The sequence below is a fragment of the Gigantopelta aegis genome, chromosome 5, assembly GCF_016097555.1.
Source record: "Gigantopelta aegis isolate Gae_Host chromosome 5, Gae_host_genome, whole genome shotgun sequence".
Lineage (NCBI taxonomy): Eukaryota > Metazoa > Mollusca > Gastropoda > Neomphalida > Peltospiridae > Gigantopelta > Gigantopelta aegis.
Genome location: NC_054703.1, coordinates 29,379,670 through 29,404,293, shown reverse-complemented (window position 1 = coordinate 29,404,293; position 24,624 = coordinate 29,379,670). Strand labels below are relative to the sequence as shown.

The following is a 24,624-nucleotide window of genomic DNA, read 5'->3' as shown; positions in this document are numbered from 1 at the left end:
GAGGCAACTCTCGTTAAAAATATGTAAGACAGGCACTGTAAACAATGGTCTTGCCTGTAGCTAAGCAGATATGCCTCTGTCAGTTTGATATGCCAAAATCAAGATGCAATGTTACCCATCCAATATTCTATAATTATACTGTCAAGTCTGTTCAGACACCAACATAATAAAATAAAGAAAAGAGGTACTCTTTTTCATAGAACTAAATTCGCCTACACGTCGCTCATTGGCTGTAATAGCGGTGTAATCTCTGAACACAACACCAATCCTTAGGTGGTGTTACGGGAAGCTTGCATCTACGTCAACGGCTACGTGTGCTTTGTGAATAAGGCCTCAGGTTTTCCTACTCTTTAATGCACGTAAGCGGAGTCGACCGCGTAGCTTGTAGGCCCCATGCATATGGCTGAGTTAAAGACCATTATTTTTAAGGATGACTCGATAGCTGAGAGCGTATCGTGGCAAGTGTGCAAGTTGAAGGCGACTCGGTACCACAGGTTCGAGGCCCAGCAACGGCATGAGACAATTTGTGCGGCCAGAAAGGATTTACTTATCCCCTGCCCCAGTGCGTTAATATCTACGTATGTAACAGTCAACCTCAACATACATACAAGATTCATACATCAATACATACTAGCCAGTGCCAGGTCTGCCTGCTGTTTCATGCACGTAAGCGGGATCGACCGCACAGATTGTAGGCCCCATGCATATGGCTGAGTTAAAGAGCATTATTTTTAAGGATTACTCGATAGCTGAGAGTGTATCGTGGCAAGTCTGCATGTCGCGGGCGACACGGTGCCACAGGTTCGAGGCCCAACAATGGTATGAGACAATTTGTGCGGCCAGAAAAGATTTACTTATCCCCTGCCCCAGTGCGTTAATATCTATGTATGTAATAGTCAAACCCGACATATAAATGGTTATGCGTCATCGATACATACTAGCCAGTGCCAGGTTTGCCCACTGTTTCATACACGTAAGCGGAATCTACCGCATAACTGGCAGACCCCATGCATGTGGTTGAGTTAAAGAGCATCCTTTTTTATGGATGTCCCGATAGCTCAAAACGCATCGTGCTTAGCCTGCAATTTGCGGGCAATTCGGTTCCACAGGTGCGAGTCCCAGCAATGGCATGGGACAATTTGTGAGATCACAAAGAATTTAATTATCCCTTGCGCCATATATACACACAGACATGCATACATGCATACATACTTGCATACATACGTGTACATGCCACCTATGCCATATAATCACACTTCAACAGGTGTTGGTTGTTCTATTGTTACTGGTACGTCCCAGGGTGCACCTTACCTGAGCCAGTCTGTCAAAGGTCGTTTCACAAGTTGCTTTGTCTATTCCAAACGCAGTATAGAGTGTAGTGTATTCACTCTTGTCAATGAATCCATCACCTGAAACAAAAAACAGTTTGTAAAAACACACTATGACACTAACTTAGCATAAAAAAACACACTATAGTACTAGCTTAGCATATAAAAACATGACGCAGTGTATTAAAACACACTATACTACTAAGTTAGCATATAAAAACACGATACAGTGTATTAAAATAAACTATAATAGTAACTTAGCATCTAAAAACATGACGCAGTGCATTAAAACACACTATAGTACTAACTTAGCATATACAAACACGATACAGTGTATTAAAACAAACTATAATACTAACTTAGCATCTAAAAATACAATACAGTGTATTAAAAAACCCATGTATTACAACACACAATGATACTAAACCTAACATACAAAAATATGAAATAGTCAGTGTATTAAAAAGCACGCTATAATTCTAAAACCAACACCTGAAGACACAAAACAGTGTATTAAAACACACTATAATACTAAACCTAATATATAACAATACAGTGTATTAAAACACACTATAATACTAAACCTAACACATAACAACACAAAACAGTGTATTAAAACACTTTAATACTAGAATGCAGTACAAGGTGTAATGTATTAATGTCCCAGTCACACTTACAATGCGATTGTCCGCGACCTCGGCGGTCGTGCGATCGAGGGCGGTTGTGGACGGTCGTGGGTTTGTTTTCTGCGATCGATGGGTTCCGGTCAGACTATAGGACCTGTCGCCGACTGGTCTGCGACTTGTTGGAGACTAATCGCACGACTGGTCGCACGTGCGTCATACGATCACCCACGACTACCTACGATTGTCAACGACCAGTCGCACGACTACCTACGACTGGTCGTGCGAAGCGTCGTGGCAGCTTGCGACCGGTTGCAACCGATCGCAACTAGTCGTGCGACTGTTCGCACGATTGTTAAGCGACTATAACTACGGCGTCCGCCAGACAGAGTCAACAGTTCTCACAGCATATCCATAGCGTACACATCAAGCCAGTACTGAAGACTGAAGATGGGTCCTCTAGGCAATAAGACTAGTGACACATCCAAAGGAAAGGGCAAGACCTCCAAGGCCCCAGCAACTTCCCCTGCCGAGGGAAGTCACGACTAATTGTACGACCATCGCACGACGATGCGCGACTGTGCACGACTAGGCGCACAACTAGTCACGCATCGTCGTGCGACTGTCACTCATAATCGCGCGACGATGGTGCGACGGTCGTACAGTAATACCCCGACAAGTCGCGCGAGCAATCGTGAGACTGGAGAGCAAGAGCAAGACCATCGTACGAGCACCGCTGACCTTCCTACGATAAGATACGATCACATCGGTCGCAGCCAGGTTTTTGAACATGTTCGAAAACCTCGCTGCGACTGATTTTGCTCGTGGCACCACTCAAGACGATCCACGACAACTGATGACTTGTCGCACGATTTTTCTACGATTTTTCGCGATCCGCAGTCGCAGACGATAGTAAATTGTCGTAAGTTGTTGTATCCCTCAGTGTGACAGGGGTATTAGTATTCACTAGGAAACGATCATCTTAAGCCTCAGTCACACTGGATCGTACATTTTCTGGATCGTGCGATTGGTGGCAATTTGGCCGAGATAGGACCTGTCGACAATGTTTGTTACGATCTCCATTTGCGATCGCAAACTGCAATTGCCCTTAAAATTGGTGGTAGGTCATTGTACGATTGGTGGTACACGTGGTCGTGGGATCACCAACGATTGGTGAAGATAGATCACAAGATCAATCGTAGGTAATTGTGCGACTAGTGGTGGCGATTAGGGACCGATCATATGATTAATTGTGGCGACCTCCCTATTTCATACACACACTCACCCTCTCTCTACCCCCCCCCCCCCTCTCTCTCTCTCTCTCTCTCTCTCTCTCTCTCTCTCTCTCTCTCTCTCTCTCTCTCTCTCTCTCTCTCTCTCTCTCTCTCTCTCTCTGTCTTAACAGAATTAATAATTATCCTATAGCTTACCCATGTGTATATATATATATATATATATATATATATATATATATATATATATATATATATATATATATGTGTGTGTGTGTGTGTGTGTGTGTGTGTGTGTGTGTGTGTGTATATACATGCATACGTATGTACGTACGTACGTACGTACGTACGTACGTACGTAGATAGATAGATAGATAGATAGATAGATATAAAGCACACACGCAGAGCAAACCTGAGGTGTCGTTGACTGTAAACATAAACTCCATGTAGTTTTTCTGCCAGTCTGGAAATCCCTTATCGCCGTCAGTGCTGAGGTCGCCCACACACGACGACCACATCTTGAGCCACTCGTCCTTCGTCACCTTGTTATCCTGTCAACAAAAACACTTCAATATGACGTCCTTCGTCAACTTGTTATCCTGTCAACAAAACACTACAGTTTGATTTCCTTCGACACCTTGTTATCATGTCAACAAAAACATTTCAATATGACTTCCTTCGTCACCTTGTCATCCTGTGAACAAAAACACTTCAATTTTATTTCCTTCGACACCTTGTTATCTTGTAAACAGAAACAATGTGTGTAAAGTGTAAATGTTTAAATGTTATTGTTAATTATAATGTTTGTTGTGTGTGCTGCTAAGTGCGAGTATATTTAAATGTTTTTTCTTAATTAAAATGGTTGTTATATGTGAACATTTAAATGCGTTACTGTAAATTAGAATTGTTGTTAAATGCGTGTTGTTACGTGTGTGTGTGTGTGTGTGTGTGTGTGTGTGTGTGTGTGTGTGTGTGTGTGTGTGTGTAGAGAGAAAGAGAGAGAGAGAGAGAGAGAGAGAAAGAGAGAGAGGGGGGGGGGGGGTATTACCAGGGTGTTTTTCGGTATCGTCAATATCATATATTAGGAATACAAATTGTATTATGCGAGCCCCTGGCGAGCATAATACATTATTTTTATTCCTAATATGTGATATTGACGATACCGAAATACACGAGGGTAATAATCTCTTTATCATATAAACTCAAGCTTAATACAACGTGTACAACTTTATTTCCAGTCCGCCATTACTAGATATTTGAATGACGTAAGAATATGTGGCGTGGTGTATTTTTGAATGGAAATGACAGCAAACTCGAATGACGTCATTTTGGACGTCCTTACATCAAAATAAAGTTATGCCTAACGTTTTTTGTTTTCTGAACGCTGGACAGCTTTCAGTGTCAAATTGCCATTGAAATGTTTTTATTTGATGACTATGAATGCATACGTCAATCATGTAGTGTCACCCAAGTACGTTTGCTTAAATGTCAATAAACCTAGTGCCGAGACCTCGACTATCAAACGAGTTATCAAATTCTTAAAGTATGTGATCTGAAAAATATCACATACTTTGATTGCACTGAAAATGTAAGATATTAAGTGATATACATATATATAAATGTTTTATTGTAAAAACAATTCACCACAAAACATATAGTATACAAATTACCACTGATAAAGTGATATTGATAAAATAAACACAACATATTAAAATAGCTGGTGTGTTTTAATATTATAAATCTGTAAAGCAATTACATTTTATAAATTCTGCAGTATAACCTACTGTTACATAATTCTGGAAAACATACACGAAAATTCCACTTTTCTAGACAGTTGATTGCTCTGTCACTTATGTATGTTAATACATGTTCAAGCTATTTTGGAATCCAGTTAACTTTCGTTGTTGGCTTTTGTATTTTGATTTTTAAGTGAATTGTCTGGGAAATAAAAGTACTACATTTGAACAAAAAAAAAAGAAGAAAACAAAGTATGTTTTGTTTAACCGCACCGCTGAAGCATATTAATTTATTAATAATCGGCTATTGGATGTCAAACATTTGATAATTCTCACTCGTTGTCATCAGACGAACCCCGCTATATTTTTCCTAACGCAGCAAGGGATCTTTTATATGCACTTTCCCCACAGACAGGAAAGCACATACCACGGCCTTTGTCCAGTTGTGGAGACATTTCAACGAAAAAAAAAATCGTATTCAAATATCAAAATCGCATCTCTCCGCAAGGCAAAGTGGAAAAGGACGATAGATAAAGTCGCGATTGCTTACTAGCAAGACTAGTTTAGAAACCTTGCACAGGATAGAGCTCACAGGAACACAGCCTAAGGTATCTCATAAGTTGCGAAATATAGACACCAAATTCTGGAGCAGAAGGAATATTGTTCAACATGAAGGAAAAATTGACTATTAAAAGCTGTAGTCGTCCTGAATATCCATGTATATATCACATTTAATATTTTCTCTAGTTTCTCGTATTTTAAATCTGGTTGATAAATCAATATGCCAGAAATACAATAATACACTCGTATTGTACCTAGCAGTGTAACAATCATACACGAGTGTCCGTTAGGAACATGGTGGTATAAACAATAATACACTTGCCAACATGTACGTGTATTATTGTTTATGATATAACCATGTCCCTAACGGGTATTCGTGTATTGTTTATACCACCACGTTCCCAACGGGTACTTGTGTATTATTGTTTATTACCACCACGTTCCTAACGGGTACTCGTGTATTATTGTTTATATCACCACTTTCCCACCGGGTACTCGTGTATTATTGTTTATATCACCACGTAACGGGTACTCGTGTATTATTGTTTATATCACCACGTTCCTAACGGGTACTCGTGTATTATTGTTTATACCACCACGTTCCTAACGGGTACTCGTGTATTATTGTTTATTACCACCACGTCCCCAACGGGTACTCGTGTATTATTGTTTATACCACCACGTCCCCAACGGGTACTCGTGTATTATTGTTTATACCACCACGTCCCCAACGGGTACTCGTGTATTATTGTTTATACCACCACGTTCCTAACGGGTACTCGTGTATTGTTTATTACCACCACGTCCCCAACGGGTACTCGTGTATTATTGTTTATACCACCACGTTCCCAATGGGTACTCGTGTATTATTGTTTATACCACCACGTCCCCAACGGGTACTCGTGTATTATTGTTTATTACCACCACGTCCCCAACGGGTACTCGTGTATTATTGTTTATACCACCACGTCCCCAACGGGTACTCGTGTATTATTGTTTATATCACCACGTTCCTAACGGGTACTCGTGTATTATTGTTTATTACCACCACGTTCCTAACGGGTACTCGTGTATTATTGTTTATACCACCACGTCCCCAACCTGTAATCGTGTATTATTGTTTATATCACCACGTTCCTAACGGGTACTCGTGTATTATTGTTTATTACCACCACGTCCCCAACGGGTACTCGTGTATTATTGTTTATACCACCACGTTCCTAACGGGTACTCGTGTATTATTGTTTATTACCACCACGTCCCTAACGGGTACTCGTGTATTATTGTTTATACCACCACGTTCCTAACGGGTACTCGTGTATTATTGTTTATTACCACCACGTTCCTAACGGGTGCTCGTGTATTATTTTTATACCACCACGTTCCTAACGGATACGCATGGGGGTGGGTGGAATGAGGCAGTTTTATCAATTCACCTTCCAACTGTGGAACACAATCCGTAACCCCGCCCTTCCATATACGCTCCTATTTTGTTTTGTTGGTTTGTTTGTTTTGTTTTGTTTTGTTTGTTTGTTAGGGTGTTTTAATTATTATTAGTGTGTGCATGTATGTATGTATGTATGTATGTATATATGTATGTGTGTATGTATGCGGGCGATTCGGTGCCACAGGTTCGAGTCCCAGCAACGGCATGGGACAATTTGTGAGGCCAGAAAGGATTTAATTATCCCCTGTGCCAGTGCGTTAATATCTATGTATGTAACAGTCAACCTCAACATACATACAATATATAGATATTCATACGTCATGACATACTAGCCAGTGCCAGGTCTACCCAGTTTCGTGCACGTAAACGGGATCGACCGCGTAGATTGTAGGCCCCATGCATGTGGTTGAGTTAAAGAGCATCCTGTTTTATGGATGCCTCGATAGCTCAGAGCGCATCGTGATTAGTCTCGCAATTTGCGGGCGATTCGGTGCTACAGGTTCGAGTCCCAGCAACAGCATGGGACAATTTGTGCGACCAGAAAGGATTTAATTATCACCTGTGCCAATGCGTTAATATCTATGTATGTAACAGTCAACCTCGACTAACATACAATATATAGATATTCACACATCAATGCATACGTACATACATACATACATATATATAAAAAAAAAAATTCAAAACGTTTATTTCCATGAAATGTCACATTTACATCCGTGATATATACCCATGTGGCTTGGGTATATTAAACACACACATATATACATAAGAACTATTATTAGAAGAAAGAGCATCGCAAAATATTAAAAATGAAAAAAATAGCTATGCACATCCATTACATGATAGGGATCGGAAAAGTCATGGAGGACAATTACATTAATAAGAAAATTAAGTAAATGTTTTATCTCCAGCTGAAAGGATGTTTCCATTAGCGTAAAAATAAACTAAGTTGAATTGATGGACTCATTATAATCGTTTATAGTATTAATTTTAAATAGGTAAAATGCCCCATTTTTCTGTGAAGCGGTCTTCATGGTACAATAAAAAAGAAAAAAAATATTGTTCGATAATATTGTATAAAACTAAGAGCTTCCATAAATTTTGGTAGTTTTTCTTTATGTTTACAACTATATATGTATATTTTCAGTATAACACGTAGATGATTTATTAAAATGCTTTGCCTAGGGTTACCCAGTAAAACATCTTGAATATTTAATTTAATAACTGATCCTATCTTTGTTTCGAGCCATATTTCAAATGTTTTTGGTATAGGTATTTGTTGTCAAAATACGATGTATAAGCTTGAATTGAAAGTTTGAAGTTTTAATGTCAGGGGTAATATGTTTTATCATTTCAAAATATTTTGACAAATGACCTTCAGTAATATTTCCAGTAAGTTTGTGTGACCATTTATTCGCAATATGTAGGAAATACTTTTGACTTCATATAAAAATAGTTAATAAATTTACAGCTTTTCGATTTTTGCATTATTTTAAAAATATTATCATAATATGGGGTTTCTAAAGTTAGCATATGTCATTTTATTTTGCGTAACAAATATTTTGGAATATATGAAAGTAGTTTAAAGTATAGTAAATAATTGCCATTTAGGTTATCTTAATTTTTAACTCTTATTAATCGCTTCATCATACCATTCGGTGTAAATAAATCACATATCGATTTTAGACCATTTTCATACAAATGTAGGAACTCTTGTATTAATTTAGGTGGAATAAAATTTAGTAGTGAGGTTTGTATAAATTGGTTTTCAATTTAAAATTAATTTTCCTGTAGTAATGCATCATTATTGATTACATCATTCCAGAATACATTTTGGGTTCATTTTGATATCTTAAGTAATTGGGGGGTTTTCTGAAATGAAAATAAAAAAAGTCTAAACTACCAAAGTTGTGAATATTGTCTTGGTCAAGTTTTGCCACAAACCATCTGATGTTATTAGTATTTTACCCATGTTACTTTTAAGTATGTGCAAAATGACAAAGGATCAATCATTTTAAGTCCTCCATGTTTATACTCATTAATTAGTCAATTTCTATTAATTTTGTCTCTTTTACCATTTCAGATAAATTTGTATAATGTATTGAATTGTTTGAAAATTAAATTATCTGGGTTTGGAAGAGCAATAAATAAATGTGTAAAAAGTGGAAGAATTTGTGACTTTATAGTAATTAGTTTACCATTAATAGTAAATACTCTTTTTGACCACGAAAATATAATCCTGCTCTCCCTTTACATACCTGTAGTTGTTTTTCAAAGTTAAGTGAACACTTTTTCTGGAGATCCGTTGAAAATATCGAGGGGTGAAAGAAAGAAATGTTTTATTTAACGACGCACTCAACACATTTAATTTACGGTTATATGGCGTCAGACATATAGTTACGGCCCACACAGATATTGAGAGGAAACCCGCTGTTGCCAGTACCTGGGCTACTCTTTCCGATTAGCAGCAAGGATCTTTTATTTGCGCTTCCCACAGGCAGGATAGCACAAACCATGGCCTTTACTGAACCAGTTATGGATCATTGGTCGGTGCAAGTGGTTTACACCTACCCAATGAGCCTGGCGGAGCACTCACTCAGGGTTTGGAGTCGGTATCTGGATTAAAAATCCCATGCCTCGACTGGGATCCGAACCCAGTACCTACCAGCATGTAGACCGGTGGCCTACCACGACGCCACCGAGGCCGGTTATATCGAGGAGTGAATGCTGAAAGGTGCTAAGTGCAGTTTTTGATGTGTGAGGGTCGCATTATTCCAAATTACGTTGTTCATATTGTGACAAAGACTCACGTTTGTATCTTAATTAGGTAATGATTAATTAGTTTATGTAAAAAGGTGCTAAGTACATATCAACAAAATAGTTAGTGCAAGAAGGTGCCAAGTGGTACTTACCCCCTTTCTGTACAGATCACTTTATACCCTGTTCAGGTTTTATAAGAGCAATACAGTGCCACATGTGTCAGACAGAGTTTTATTGTTTTCAGGAATTAGGTCAAATAAATAAGATAACATTAGCATCATTGAGTATGTTAACCATTCCCTTTGAAAAAGATGTGGAATGTGATCTTGGAGAAAATATTACTATCTATTGTTCACTCAGTTGTATGCTCTTATTCCAGACGGTTGTTTTTGTATTGGCTAGAATGTTGTCTTTTGATTGGGGCTTGTGCATGGCTAATCTGAAGGTAAGTTGACACTATAGAAATAAATTCCACAATAATTATATTGTTTTGTTTTTTTTGTTTTTTTAGTGTTTTTTTAGTTTCTTTGTATGTTGTTTTTTAATTTGCAATGTATTGCCGTTATGAATGCATAAAACTGTATATTATCGCTAGCCTTACTTAATTTGAACTGACTTGTGAAAAATAAAAGTAAACATAAATAATATAATTATAAAAAGTTCAAAATTAAAGATGTAAGTTCATAATTATTATACTAATTTCAATATAGATGCTAATTATGAATTACTTTTGTCCACACAGGAAAATGAAGATGAATGGAGTGATGACGATTACTATGCACTGGTTCAAGCTAATGAAAACAATGATGTCTTTCTGGAAACAGTAGTCAAAACAGCTAAGCTAACACCAGATCCTAAAATACAGCTTTTGGAGAATCAAACTCTTTTGTATTCCACTGAAGAAATGTTGGAAAATGACAAATGAAAACAGAGATGACATGCATCCCATTACAGGACCACCTGTACAGCAAGACGAAAAATACACATCACTAAATGAATCAGATGATGAAAGGCATATTATCAAAAATAATTCACCTAGCAGTGACACATTAGATTTAAAGGGTAGTTCCTCTATGGATGAAGATGAAAATATTTCATTGACACAGCTGAAACGGCAGATTAATAATCCACGTAATGGTACTATTACAAAACAACGAAATCTCAGATCTGTGGAAAAAAACTATGTCTACCTGACAATTCAGGTGAGGAAACAGAGTTCATTGACAGTAACAACAATACCACGTACATCCCATCTTGATCAGAAATTGATTCCTCTGATAGTGACAAACCTGTCAGTAGTGATGCTTATTTCACAGGCGTAATATCTCAATTACAGGGATTTCAAAATAGAGACAAAGCATGAAAAAGAAGAAGAAAACATATTACAAAAAAAAAAAAAAATAATGTATCAAGAAAACAAATACCATCTGATGTAGTAAAAGAACGGATGAAGAGAAAGATAACTAACTAACTTACAGATCAACAGAAAGAAAAGATCTATAAGAGAAACATCATGCAGACATAAATAGAAAATATCACAAAGATAGACTTGATATACTCTTACAAGGCAACGAGCTAAAACGAGTGCTGTATTGAAATCAACAGGAGACCAGATAGAGACGCATACCCTTCGCCAACGTGCGTGTGTTCATATTAAAGAAACTGTCGGCAATTACATAGGTTATATAGTAAATGAGGATGGTTTGTCTGAAAACGAGATAGAAGCTGTCTTTTTCAAAGAATTAGAACTATTGTCTCTGGATGGTCATTGGAAAGAAATATTGTCCAACTGTGTCCCTGTTGCTATAGGAAACATTTACAAACAGGTCGTTAGAATATTTTCCAGCAGGATAGAAACACCTGTGCAAGATATTCAACCTGATATCTCAGAGAAAGTGTCCAGTCAGTGTATTCATCTTGCATAACTGGCCGTGCGGGATTAAGAACGCTATGATGCAGTTTGTCATGCACAAAGTAGTAACACCATACCTCAGCAGAATACACGGACATGCGACGAGCAGCAAAACCCATGTACCCAAACTAGTATCAATGCAGTAGATGCAAATTGTGCTGAAAACACACCGATGCATTCACCACCTCATTCTCCATTACCAGCTTATTCACCATCAGCAGCTCATACAAAAGTAACATCACACAAACTAGCACTATTCGTAAGTTCAAAGAAACCGTATTCAAGTCGAAAGAAGAGAAATCCAGCAGAATGAAAAAGAAACAAACAAAAACAGAACAGAATTTTCTGCACTGGAAAAATTGTTTCAGAAAAAAACAGTTACACCAGTTAACTGTGGAAAATGCAGATTTAAATGCCAAGATAATATTCTGGAAGAGGAAAGAAAAGAAGTGTTTGATTGTTTTTATAGTTTAGGCGCTTTTGAACTTCAGAGAAATTACATTTGTCAGTTGGTAGAAGAGGTCACACCAGTCCGTTCAAAAGATCAAAGATCGACATTTCGACAGTATCAAATGATTGCAAATGACACACAGATTCGCGTTTTTCTTCAAACATTTTGTATTGGTAAAACTACAGTTGACTGTGCCATAAAGAAGAAACAACATGGAATTTATAGTGACTTTTACCAGAGAGGAATACCAAATTATTTGATCAAATCTGTGCATGACCACATGAAATCATTTCCAACAACGGAAGCACATTTTGCAGGAAAGACACAAAGAAAAAATATCTAGCAGAGTATCTTAGCATTACAAAAATGTGGCAGCTATACAGTGATGTTTGCAAAGCAAAAAACATCAAGGCAGTGTCTCTGTGTTCATACAAGAAAATATCTTGTGAGAATTACAATATCTAATTTTTTAAACCAAAGATTGTTTCTTGTGCAATAGGTACAATGCCATGACATTTTCAGAAACCAATGCTGATGACCAGGAAGAACAGTATGCATTTCATCAGAACAAAAATACTTAAAGCAAGAGAAGAAACAGAAAATGACAAACAAAGAGCTAAATTAGACAAGACATTTTATGTTGCCACATTTGATCTTCAGGCAGTGTTAACAACACCATGTTCACTTATTGGTGAGTTGTGCTGCACACGTAAACTGTGTACGTACAACTTGTCAATATATTCACTTGGTGATGGCCATGGCATCTGCCATCTGTGGGATGAAACCCAAGGTAAACGGGGTTCAAGCGAGATAGCAACTTGTCTTTTGAAAAATAAATTTTCTGTATGTGCTTCCTCGAAACACATAGAGAAAATAACGTACTATTCCGATGCATGTGGAGGACAGAATCGGAATCAGTACATTGCTTCCTCACTTCTGTACTGCATGATGAAGAACAAAACATTAAGAAGGTTGAATCACAAATTCCTTCAATCTGGCCACTCACAAATGGAATGTGATTCATCCGTACAACAATTGAACATGCAGGGACAGGACGTCCTTTTTTCACCGTCTCAGTGGCACACGGTAGTGGCAATGGCCAGAAAAAGAAATCCATACATCACGGTTCCACTGACATTTGGAGACGTCCTGGACTTCAAAACATTTGTAAAGATGTTTTGTCCAAATTTCAAAGTTGCAACATCTGGAGAAAGAATTCAGTGGCTGAAACTTGTCTGTGTACAAGTTCGCCGCGAAGAACCTAAAAGTATCTTTATAAATTACAGTTTTGATAAGGCCAATTTCCTGGAAATAAAGATACATGCATCAACAAGAAGCGAGGCTCGTCCACTAGACACCGGCACTGAGCTTCAGAAATGCTACAATTCAAAACTGAGGCGTAGAAAGACGTGTTAACATTATGAACGAAGAAGATATTCCCAGAAGAGTTTCATGGATACTACATGGACATGCCAAATACCAAATCAACAAAAGATAGAATCCCCATCCCCATTACTGATGAATCAGAGAATGACTCTGAATAGGAGATAGAGTCTGGACTGCTTATAATTATAAAATGTACTAAATTTTCATTGTATTTGCAAACCAAAATATACTGACATTTGATGCTGTATTCAGACCTAAATTTACAAATTACTTTAACCATAATATCAATATAAGGAAACTAGTCATGTATTCAAGTTAATTATCTGAATTGTTTACAATCAAACTAGATACGAATGTTTTATTCAGATTCTATGTGTTTGTAGATTATTACAGTGTTACATAACTTTGATAATCAATTATGCGCTGTGTTGTATGTAAGACTAAAGCAGAACTGAATTAGGGATTCATAAAATTTAACATGTGCATTAATTAGACTTTTATTGTGTAATAATTATATTTTTACCCTTAAGTGTGGTGTATCAAAGAATTATGTGACAAAATGGCAAGTGACAAGTGCTATTTTCAGACATAACAACACATAATTAGAGTGTGCAATAAGGTTCCAAGTGGTGAATAGCCCCTTTCTGCACTTTCGATTAGATGAAAATCATTTGTGCAAAAAGGTGCTAAGTGCTAAGATCCTTATATGGTAAAAATCGCAAAGGTCACAGAGTTCAGTTTGTAAACACTTAAAGCTAAAGCGCTGATGTCAGTTTATTTTAAAACAAATAATAACTTAACTTTTTATACTTGGTCAAACCTTGATTCTCTCAAAACTATGAAAACTGCACCTTTCTGCATTAAGCCCTCGTTATTATGCCGATAATTTAAAAAGGTTCTTTAGACCATTTTAGTGAATGTGTGGGCATAACTGTTCATTATAGTTTATTGTGGAACCAAACCATGTTGCCATGTTGCCGTACTTTTATCTGTGTTTATCTTAAGGCCTGAACAAGAAGCACAATCATCTGATCTTTTCATAACTTCAGTTAAGCATTTTTCTGCTCCATCTAAGGTAAAGTTAGTGTCATCTGCATACTGAAAAATACAATATTCTTGATTATTGGTGTTTATTCCCTTAATTTCCGTATTATGTTTGACAGCAGCAGACAGCAACTCAACACATATAATGAATACATATGGTAAAAGTGGGTCGCCTTGCCTACGGCCTCGTTCGGATTTATAGAAATCTGAAAGATAGCCGAGATTTAAAACCGCATTGTTGCTATTATACAAAAATAATTTTATCCATTTTCTAAAGGACTGTTCAAAGTTAAATGTTTCTAATGTTTTGTCTATAAGTTCCCATTCAACAGTCTCGAACGCGTTTTCAAAATTAATCGTAAGCAGTAAACATGGAATTTTATTTATGTCACAATAGTTCAATAAATCTTATATAACCCTAGTATTTTCACCTATAAATCTCCCTTTTAAAAATGCTGTTTGAGACTCACTTATTATATTTGACAAAACAGTTTTCATTCTAAGGCTATAACGCTAGAAGCAATTTTACGATCTACAGTTAATAATGTTACAGGACGCCAGTGTGTTAGATACCATCTGTCCCGACCTTCTTTTGGGATACAAGTTATAATGCCTTGTTTTAGAAAATTGGAAACGTTACCACACTGATAAGCGAAATTGATTGAGCGCCAAACATATATACCAATATCTTTCCAAAGATACTTATAGAATTCTACTGTTAAGCAGTCTGAACCTGGACTTTTACCATTTTTCACATTTTGCAACACTTTAGTACATTCCTCAAAAGAAATAGGTCCTTCACCCTTTTTGTCGATATCTAATAATTTTGTGTCAATATTAATAAAATTATTTAACTGGAGTGTAATTTCTTATAAAAAATATTCACAATATTTGCATTATCTGTTTGTAATACATTTTTATCATTAAATATTTCCGCCATATTTTTGCTTATATAGTTTCTTTTTTTCCAAATGTAGAAAATACTGTCTATTTTTTTCACCATCTTCATACCATTTTGCTTTACACCTGAAAATAATGCCTTTTATTTTCTCAATATGTAAATTTTCTAAATCTAGTTTTTTGTCCTATAACAGTTTAACGTTATTATCCTATATCGTTCCAGATACTGATTCCATTTTTATTATTTCTGTTTCTAGATATTTTTCCTGCTTTATTCTTTCTTGTTTTCGTTTAGTTGCATATAATATGCTTAAACTTCTAATTTTCATCTTTAAAATTTCAAATAGAACTTGGTCATTGATGAAGAAGGTCATGTATTGTCCATCATCACCTGATGTAAGTTATTCAAAAACAGTATCTTTGACCAATCGGGTATATTCGCTATCATAAAGCAGACTTGAATTAAGTTTCCAGTAACCCAGCCCACGTTTTATTTGATTGAATGATATTTCTATAGAGATAACGGAATGATCGGACCTGTAGCTAATACCAATATTACATGTTTTAACCATTGCAAGTATATCTTCGGATACTAAAAAATAATTCAGTCTACTCTGTTCGCTCTGACTTTTTTAATATCCATGTATACAGGTGTGTATCTGGGTTTATAATTCTCAAAAGGATCATTTAGATCAAGATATGCTTTTAAGTCTAACATACAGTTACGAGATTTTTTATTATTGTCCTTTTTGTAGTTATAGGTATCTAGGGAATAATCCTGAACTACATTTCAGTCGCCAGCCATAACAGAACCTGGGAGACTTTCTAAATGTTTTTTATGATTGTCAAACATATTCTGGGGAATCTGATTTTGGGCCATATAAATTTAATAAGGATATCCTGAAATCTTCTATTAATATATCTGAAATAATTTAACGACTATTTGTATCACTAATTACTTGATTAACATTATACTCAAAATTATTTTTAATTAGTATCGCTACGCCTACACTGTTACTAGTTCCGTGAAAAAAAATACATTTTATATCCCCAATTGGCTGACCATTGTTTCTCTTCTTTAACTGAACTGTGTGTCTCTTGCAGGAAAATTATGGAGGAATTTGTATTCCGTAAAACGTTGAAGGCATCCCGTCTTTTAATATTGCTTCAATGAAGACCATTCACATTCAGGGACAGAATATTTATATTAGTCATGCTTATGAATGTTGTAATTTGTCCTTGAAACATACCCTGTGCTGGAGTGGAGTAGAACAGAGAAAAGCTGACAAAGAAGAGAAAGGCCCACGATTAAAAAGAGTACGGTTGATTTATAGATCATATGTTGATGAGACCCAAACCCTCCAAAAACCCATTTTATTAATATTAAATTTTGGGTGTATAAATTACTTGTCTTCTAGACGAGGATTTAACATAAGTCTACAAATTATTATTATTATTATTATTATTATTATTATTATATTTTAGTGTTCACCTCATCGTAGTCCGCGAACCCTCGCAGGCCGTCCCAGATGGTCGACATCGTGTGTTTCGCCGCGATGTACTTGTCGCCGTCTTTAGGCCATTTATGAATACTGCAGAACTTCTGAAAAAAAGAGAAGATAATAATAATAATAATAATAATAATAAATATATATATATATATATATATATATATATATATATATATATATATAGTTTAACATTTAGAAAAAACTAAACAAACGCACAACTGTGCGAAATCTAAGTCCTATCTTTGCACGCCATGAAACTGCCGCGAAGCAACAGAAAAAACACTTTACAAATGGCAAACTATTAAATACTGTTCTAATTCACTCTGCATATAACGCAAAATTTGATTGGCTAATCAAATCCACTTGCGCCAGTAAAACCAGGATTGACGTGTCAGAAAGTTGGGGGATTCCCCAAGAGGCTATTTACATATTCATAAGCTATTTCTCGCCGTTTAGTTGGATGTACGCACTTGTAGCATAACAACGTTATATATATATATATATATATATATATATATATATATATATATATATATATATATATATATATATATGATTAATAAAGCAATGTACTATAGTGGTGTCGATAAACAAAACACATTTTTATAACGGCAATATCTATATATATATATATATATATATATATATATATATATATATATATATCAACAGACCTCGTTACAATAACCTCGTTCGTCCTTGGGTAACTTTTATCGAAATTGTCGTTCTATCGATATTACATCGATATTGCCGTTCTAAAAATGTGTTTTGTTTATCGACACCACTATAGTACATTGCTTTATTAATCGTCGGCTATTGGGTGTGAAACATTTTGTAATTTTGACACACAATCTTAGAGAGGAAATCCGCAACATTTTTCCATTAGTAGCAAAGAATATTTGATATGCACCATCCCACAGACAGGATAGCACATACCATGGCATTAGATATATCAGTCGTGGTGCACTGGGTGGAACAAGAAATAGCCCAATGGGCCTACCGACGGGGATCGACCACAGACCATTGTTAGATATATTATTATTAATCAATACACATCCACTGTCATTCTAATCTTTGCTTGGTTAAAGACATTTACGACTGGTACCTTCTTCATTTATAAAATGTCATAAAACTAGAAGACTTGATTGTTCGAAGTTAATCTTTTAACTGAATGACTAAAGCCTTATTTTCAAAAGCAATACACGTCTTCAGATTTAGCCAACATCGTAACTCGGACACCATGACTGTGACACTGTCAGCTCGCGACGAGATCAGTGATGCCTAATGGCTGTGTTTACTGCCAACGTGTTACGGCATCAGTGATTATGAAATGTTGTTGTAAAGAAGTGTTTTCAGATGACAGATGCACGTTTGTTCCTAACTTGCTTTGGCAGCGTCGGAAGGTGTGAATTCCGGTGTAATGAACAGAATAACCTTCATGTACGTGTGTTCCCTACAATTTGTGGTCGGATGGTGTAAATGTCGTAGTAACGACGGTCGTTGTAACGAGATCTGATTTTTTCTCTCTCTCTCTCTCTCTCTCTCTCTCTCTCTCTCTCTCTCTCTCTCTCTCTCTCTCTCTCTCTCTCTCTCTCTCTCTCTCTCTCTCTCTCTCTCTCTCTCTCTCTCTCTCTATATATATATATATATATATATATATATAGTTTAACATTTAGAAAAAACTAAACAAACGCACGACTGTGCGAAATCTAAGTACTATCTTTGCACGCCATGAAACTGCCGCGAGACAACAGAAAAAAATACTTTACAAATGGCAAACTATTAAATACTGTTCTAATTCACTCTGCATATAACGCAAAATTTGATTGGCTAATCAAATCCACTTGCGCCAGTAAAACCAGGATTGACGTGTCAGAAAGTTGGGGGACTCCCCAAGAGGCTATTTACATATTCATAAGCTATTTCTCGCCGTTTAGTTGAATGTACCCACTTGTAGCATAACAACGTTAAATCTGCAGCAAAATGCGAGCTCCTCTAAACTCTATAACGTTAAAGGGACATTCCTGAGTTTGCTGCATTGTAAGATATTTCCCATCGGTCTACAGGCTGGTAGGTACTGGGTTTGGATCCCAGTCGAGGCATGGGATTTTTCATCCAGATACCGACTCCAAACCCTGAGTGAGTGCTCCGCAAGGCTCAATGGGTAGGTGTAAACCACTTGCACCGACCAGTGATCCATAACTGGTTCAACAAAGGCCATGGTTTGTGCTATCCTGCCTGTGGGAAGCGCAAATAAAAGATCCCTTGCTGCCTGTCGTAAAAAGAGTAGCCTATGTGGCGACAGCGGTTTTCCTCTAAAAACAGTGTCAAAATGACTATATGTTTGACGTCCAATAGCCGATGATAAGATAAAAAATCAATGTGCTCTAGTGGCGTCGTTAAATAAAACAAACTTTACTTCTTTTTTTGTGTGATATTTCCGACTAATAAAATATTTCTACGATTAAACTTACATATTATATATATGTTCTTGTTCAGAATATCAGTGTCTGTATATTCAGTGCGTTTCTGGTCGTCTTATATTTGTAAGAAGCCCAAACTGGATTTTGTCTTCAAATAATTTCGTTCAAAACAAATATTTTAGGAAATAAAATGAAATTTAACGTAGTACAAATATTAGAATGATTAGAAACACGTTTAATATACAGCCACTAATATTTTATGCAGAAAAATATATTGGATATGTAATTACAATCGTTAGAAAAGTCTCTGTTAGTCGATAACAGCTTAATTGTAACAAACTCAGGAATGTCCCTTTAATGCTGTTTATGAAGTCAGTGTGTCGTCATGTGTGTGACGTTGACAGGAACGCCAACGTTAGTAACGGCAACTGCCGAATTATGACTCTTCCTTATCGAGCACCAGTTGCTGTGATGAAATTTTTTTAATCTGTTTGTGCTATAATTCCTTTATAAGGCGGATGACTTACAACACAATCATAGTTCCCAGGTTTGTGTTAACGCTGCCTTCATTGATTTTTTTAATGAATTACAATGGGGATAACAATGTTGTTGTTGTTGTTTTGTACAGTCGCAAATATCCGTTTTATCGTCAACACCCCGAATCGCCAGTAGAACTGAATTTGCGATTGAACAAACAGCACAACAATATCAAACTACAATTCATTTCGTTATTAAATATGTGAACACATTAATAAACACAAACATTCCTTGATAAACACAAACATACCTTGATAAACACAAACGTACCTTGATATACACACACATACCTTGATAGACACACACATACATTGATAGACTCACACATACCTTGATGGACTCACACATACCTTGATGGACTCACACATACATTGACAGACTCACACCTACATTGATAGACTCACACATACCTTGATGGACTCACACATACATTGATAGACACACACACATACCTTGATAGACACACACATACCTACATACCTTGATAGACTCACACATTACTTGATGGACTCACATATACCTTGATGGACTCACACATACATTGATAGACTCACACATACCTTGGTAGACACACACATACCTTGATAGACACACATACCTTGATAAACTCACACATACCTTGATAGACACACTCATACCTTGATGGACTAACACATACCTTGATAGACTCACACATACATTGATAGACACACACATACCTTGATGGACTCGCACATACCTTGATAGACTCGCACATACCTTAATAGACTCGAACATACCTTGATAGACACACACATACATTGGTATACACACATACCCTGGTAGACTCACACATACCTTGATATACAAACACATACCCTGGTAGACTCACACATACCTTGATAGACACACACACCTTGATAGACTCACACATACCTTGATAGACTCACGAATACCTTGATATACACACACACACACCTTGATAGACACACACACATACCTGATAGATACACACACATACCTTGATGGACTCACACATACCTTGATAGACACACACATACCTTGATAGACTCACACATACCTTGATATACTCACACATACCTTGATATACACACACATACCTTGATAGACTCACTCATACCTTGATGGACTCGCTCATACCTTGATAGACTCACTCATACCGTGAGATACACACACATACATTGATAGACACACACACATACCTTGATAGACTCACACATACCTTGATGGACTCACACATACCTTGATAGACACACACATACCTTGATACACACATACCTTGATAGACTCACACATACCTTGATGGACTCGCACATACCTTGATGGACTCGCACATACCTTGATAGACTCGCACATACCTTGATAGACACATACCTTGATAGACTCAGACATACCTTGATAAACACACACATACCTTGATGGACACATACCTTGATAGACACACACATACCCTGATAGATTCACACATACCTTGATAGACACACACATACCTTGATAGACACACACATACCTTGATAGACATACACATACCTTGATAGACACACCTACCTTGATAGACTCACACCTACCTTGACAGACTCGCACATGCCTTGATAGACTCACACCTACCTTGATAGCTTCTTCGAAGTCTGTTAGTTCTATGACACCATCTTTGTTTGTATCTGAAAATAATAATTAGCCTATAGTAGCGACAGACCTCGTTACAACGACTGTCGTTACTACGACATTTAGACCATCCGACCACAAATTTAGATAGGGAGGGAGAGTGGGGTAGGCAAGAAGAAGAGAGGTAGACAAATGTTATGGAGAGAAGGAAGAATACACGGGTGGTTGGTGGGGAGGAAAGGGGGGGGTTGCGTTTTTCAACTATAACTATTTTACTCCTGTCTGATGTGATCAGTTTGTTTATTGCGAAGTGCGTAAACCACTCTAGCGTAACGCATGAACCAGTCTAGCGTGCGTTAATCTGCACGGTCTAGCTAATTCAAGACTTGATGGATGCACACTTGATTATGTTTACATGGGAAAACACTGTTGTTGCTGCTGATTCTACTACTGCTGTTGTTATCGTGGCTATTGTATAAATGAAATTGGAGATGATCCTTGACCGTTCTCTAACTGGGATGAAAACAACGCTATGACATAAAACATTAACAACTAAAGCAGACAAATATTGGACGTTCATCAGAGTAAGCTGCAGGGTAGTGATTATCCAGCTAGATAAGGGAGATCATTGTAAATGTCTTTCGTCCTTTTCAGCAGTAATGTACGTTCTGTAAGTAATATAGCCCATCTTGATACGTCCTGTATGTAATATAGCCCATCTTGATACGCCCTGTAAGTAATATAGCCCATCTTGATACGTCCTGTAAGTAGTATAGCCCGTCTTGATACGTCCTGTACGTAATATAACCCATCTTGATGCGTCCTGTAAGTAGTATAGCCCATCTTGATGCGTCCTGTAAGTAGTATAGCCCATCTTCATACGTCCTGTACATAATATAGCCCATCTTGATACGTCCTGTAAGTAATATAGTCCATCTTAATACGTCCTGTAAGTAATATAGCCAACTTGATGCGTCCTGTAAGTAGAATAGCCCATCTTGATACGTCCTGTAAGTAATATAGCCCATCTTGATGCGTCCTGTAAGTAGTATAGCCCATCTTGATTCGTCCTGTAAGTAGTATAGCCCATCTTGATACGTCCTGTACGTAATATAGCCAATCTTGATACGTCCTGTAAGTAATATAGCCCATCTTGATACGTCCTGTAAGTAATATAGCCCATCTTGATACGTCCTGTAAGTAATATAGACCGTCTTGATACGTCCTGTAACTAATATAGCCCATCTTGATACGTTCTGTAAGTAGTATAGCCCGTCCTGATACGTCCTGTACGTAATATAGCCCATCTTGATACGTCCTGTAAGTAATATAGCCCATCTTGATGCGTCCTGTAAGTAGTAAAGCCCATCTTGATGCGTCCTGTAAGTAGTATAGCCCATCTTGATGCGTCCTGTAAGTAGTATAGCCCATCTTCATACGTCCTGTGCATAATATAGCCCATCTTGATACGTCCTGTACATAATATAGCCCATCTTGATACGTCCAGTAAGTAATATAGCCCATCTTGATACGTCCTGTAAGTAATATAGCCATCTTGATACGTCCTGTAAGTAATAAAGCCCAGCTTGATGCGTCCTGTACGTAACATAGCCCACCTTGATGCGTCCTGTAAGTAGTATAGCCCATCTTGATACGTCCTGTACGTAATATAGCCCATCTTGATACGTCCTGTAAGTACTATAGCCCATCTTCATACGTCCTGTAAGTAGTATAGCCCACCTTGATGCGTCCTGTAAGTAATATAGCCCATCTTCATACGTCCTGTAAGTATTATAGCCCACCTTGATGCGTCCTGTAAGTAATATAGCCCATCTTGATACGTCCTGTAAGTAATATAGCGCATCTTGATACGTCCTGTAAGTAGTTTAGCCCATCTTGATACGTCCTGTAAGTAGGATAGGCCATATTGATACGTCCTGTAAGTAATATAGCCCATCTTGATACGTCCTGTAAGTAGTATAGCCCATCTTGACGCGTCCTGTAAGTAGTATAGCCCATCTTGATGCGTCCTGTAAGTAAAATAGACTATATTGATGCGTCCTGTAAGTAGTATAGCCCATCTTGATACGTCCTGTAAGTAATATAGCCCATCTTGATACGTCCTGTAAGTACTATAGCCCACCTTGATGCGTCCTGTAAGTAATATAGCTCATCTTGCTGCGTCCTGTAAGTAGTATACCCCACCTTGATGCGTCCTGTAAGTAGTATAGCCCATCTTGATACGTCCTGTAAGTAATATAGCCCATCTTGATACGTCATGTAAGTAGTATAGCCCGTCTTGATGCGTCCTGTAAGTAGTATTGCCCATCTTGATACGTCCTGTACGTAATATAGCCCATCTTCATACGTCCTGTAAGTAGTATAGCCCATCTTGATACGTCATGTAAGTAGTATAGCCCATCTTGATACGTCCTGTAAGTAATATAGCCCATCTTGATACGTCCTGTAAGTAGTATAGCCCACCTTGATGCGTCCTGTAAGTAATATAGCCCATCTTGATACGTCCTGTAAGTAGTATAGCCCACCTTGATGCGTCCTGTAAGTAATATAGCCCATCTTGATACGTCCTGTAAGTAGTATAGCCCATCTTGATGCGTCCTGTAAGTAGTATAGCCCATCTTGATACGTCCTGTAAGTAATATAGCCCATCTTGATACGTCCTGTTTGTCGTATAGCCCATCTTGATGCGTCCTGTAAGTACTATAGCCCATCTTGATACGTCCTGTAAGTAATATAGGCCATCTTGATGCGTCCTGTAAGTAGTATAGCCCACCTTGATGCGCCCTGTAAGTAATATAGCCCATCTTGATACGTCCTGTAAGTGGTATAGCCCATCTTGATGCGTCCTGTAAGTAGTATAGCCCATCTTGATACGTCCTGTAAGTAATATAGCCCATCTTGATACGTCCTGTTTGTCGTATAGCTCATCTTGATGCGTCCTGTAAGTACTATAGCCCATCTTGATACGTCCTGTAAGTAATATAGGCCATCTTGATGCGTCCTGTAAGTAGTATAGCCCACCTTGATGCGTCCTGTAAGTAGTATATCCCATCTTGATACGTCCTGAACGTAATATAGCCCATCTTGATACGTCCTGTAAGTAATATAGCCAATCTTGATACGTCCTGTAGGTACTATCGCCCATCTTGATGCGTCCTGTAAGTA

General features: G+C 37.3%; 1 protein-coding gene across 1 annotated transcript in view; it reads right to left on the bottom strand.

Moving 5' to 3' along the window:
• LOC121373290 (sarcoplasmic calcium-binding proteins I, III, and IV-like) overlaps positions 1 to 24,624 on the bottom strand; it is a 66,673-nt gene that overhangs the window by 4,737 nt on the left and 37,312 nt on the right. The window contains exons 2-5 of the mRNA XM_041499823.1: positions 21,442 to 21,494; positions 16,876 to 16,986; positions 3,596 to 3,734; positions 1,312 to 1,409 (exon numbers count right to left, since the gene is read on the bottom strand). Of these exons, the coding sequence (XP_041355757.1) occupies positions 1,312 to 1,409; positions 3,596 to 3,734; positions 16,876 to 16,986; positions 21,442 to 21,494 (401 nt within the window). The remainder of the gene's footprint in view (positions 1 to 1,311; positions 1,410 to 3,595; positions 3,735 to 16,875; positions 16,987 to 21,441; positions 21,495 to 24,624) is intronic.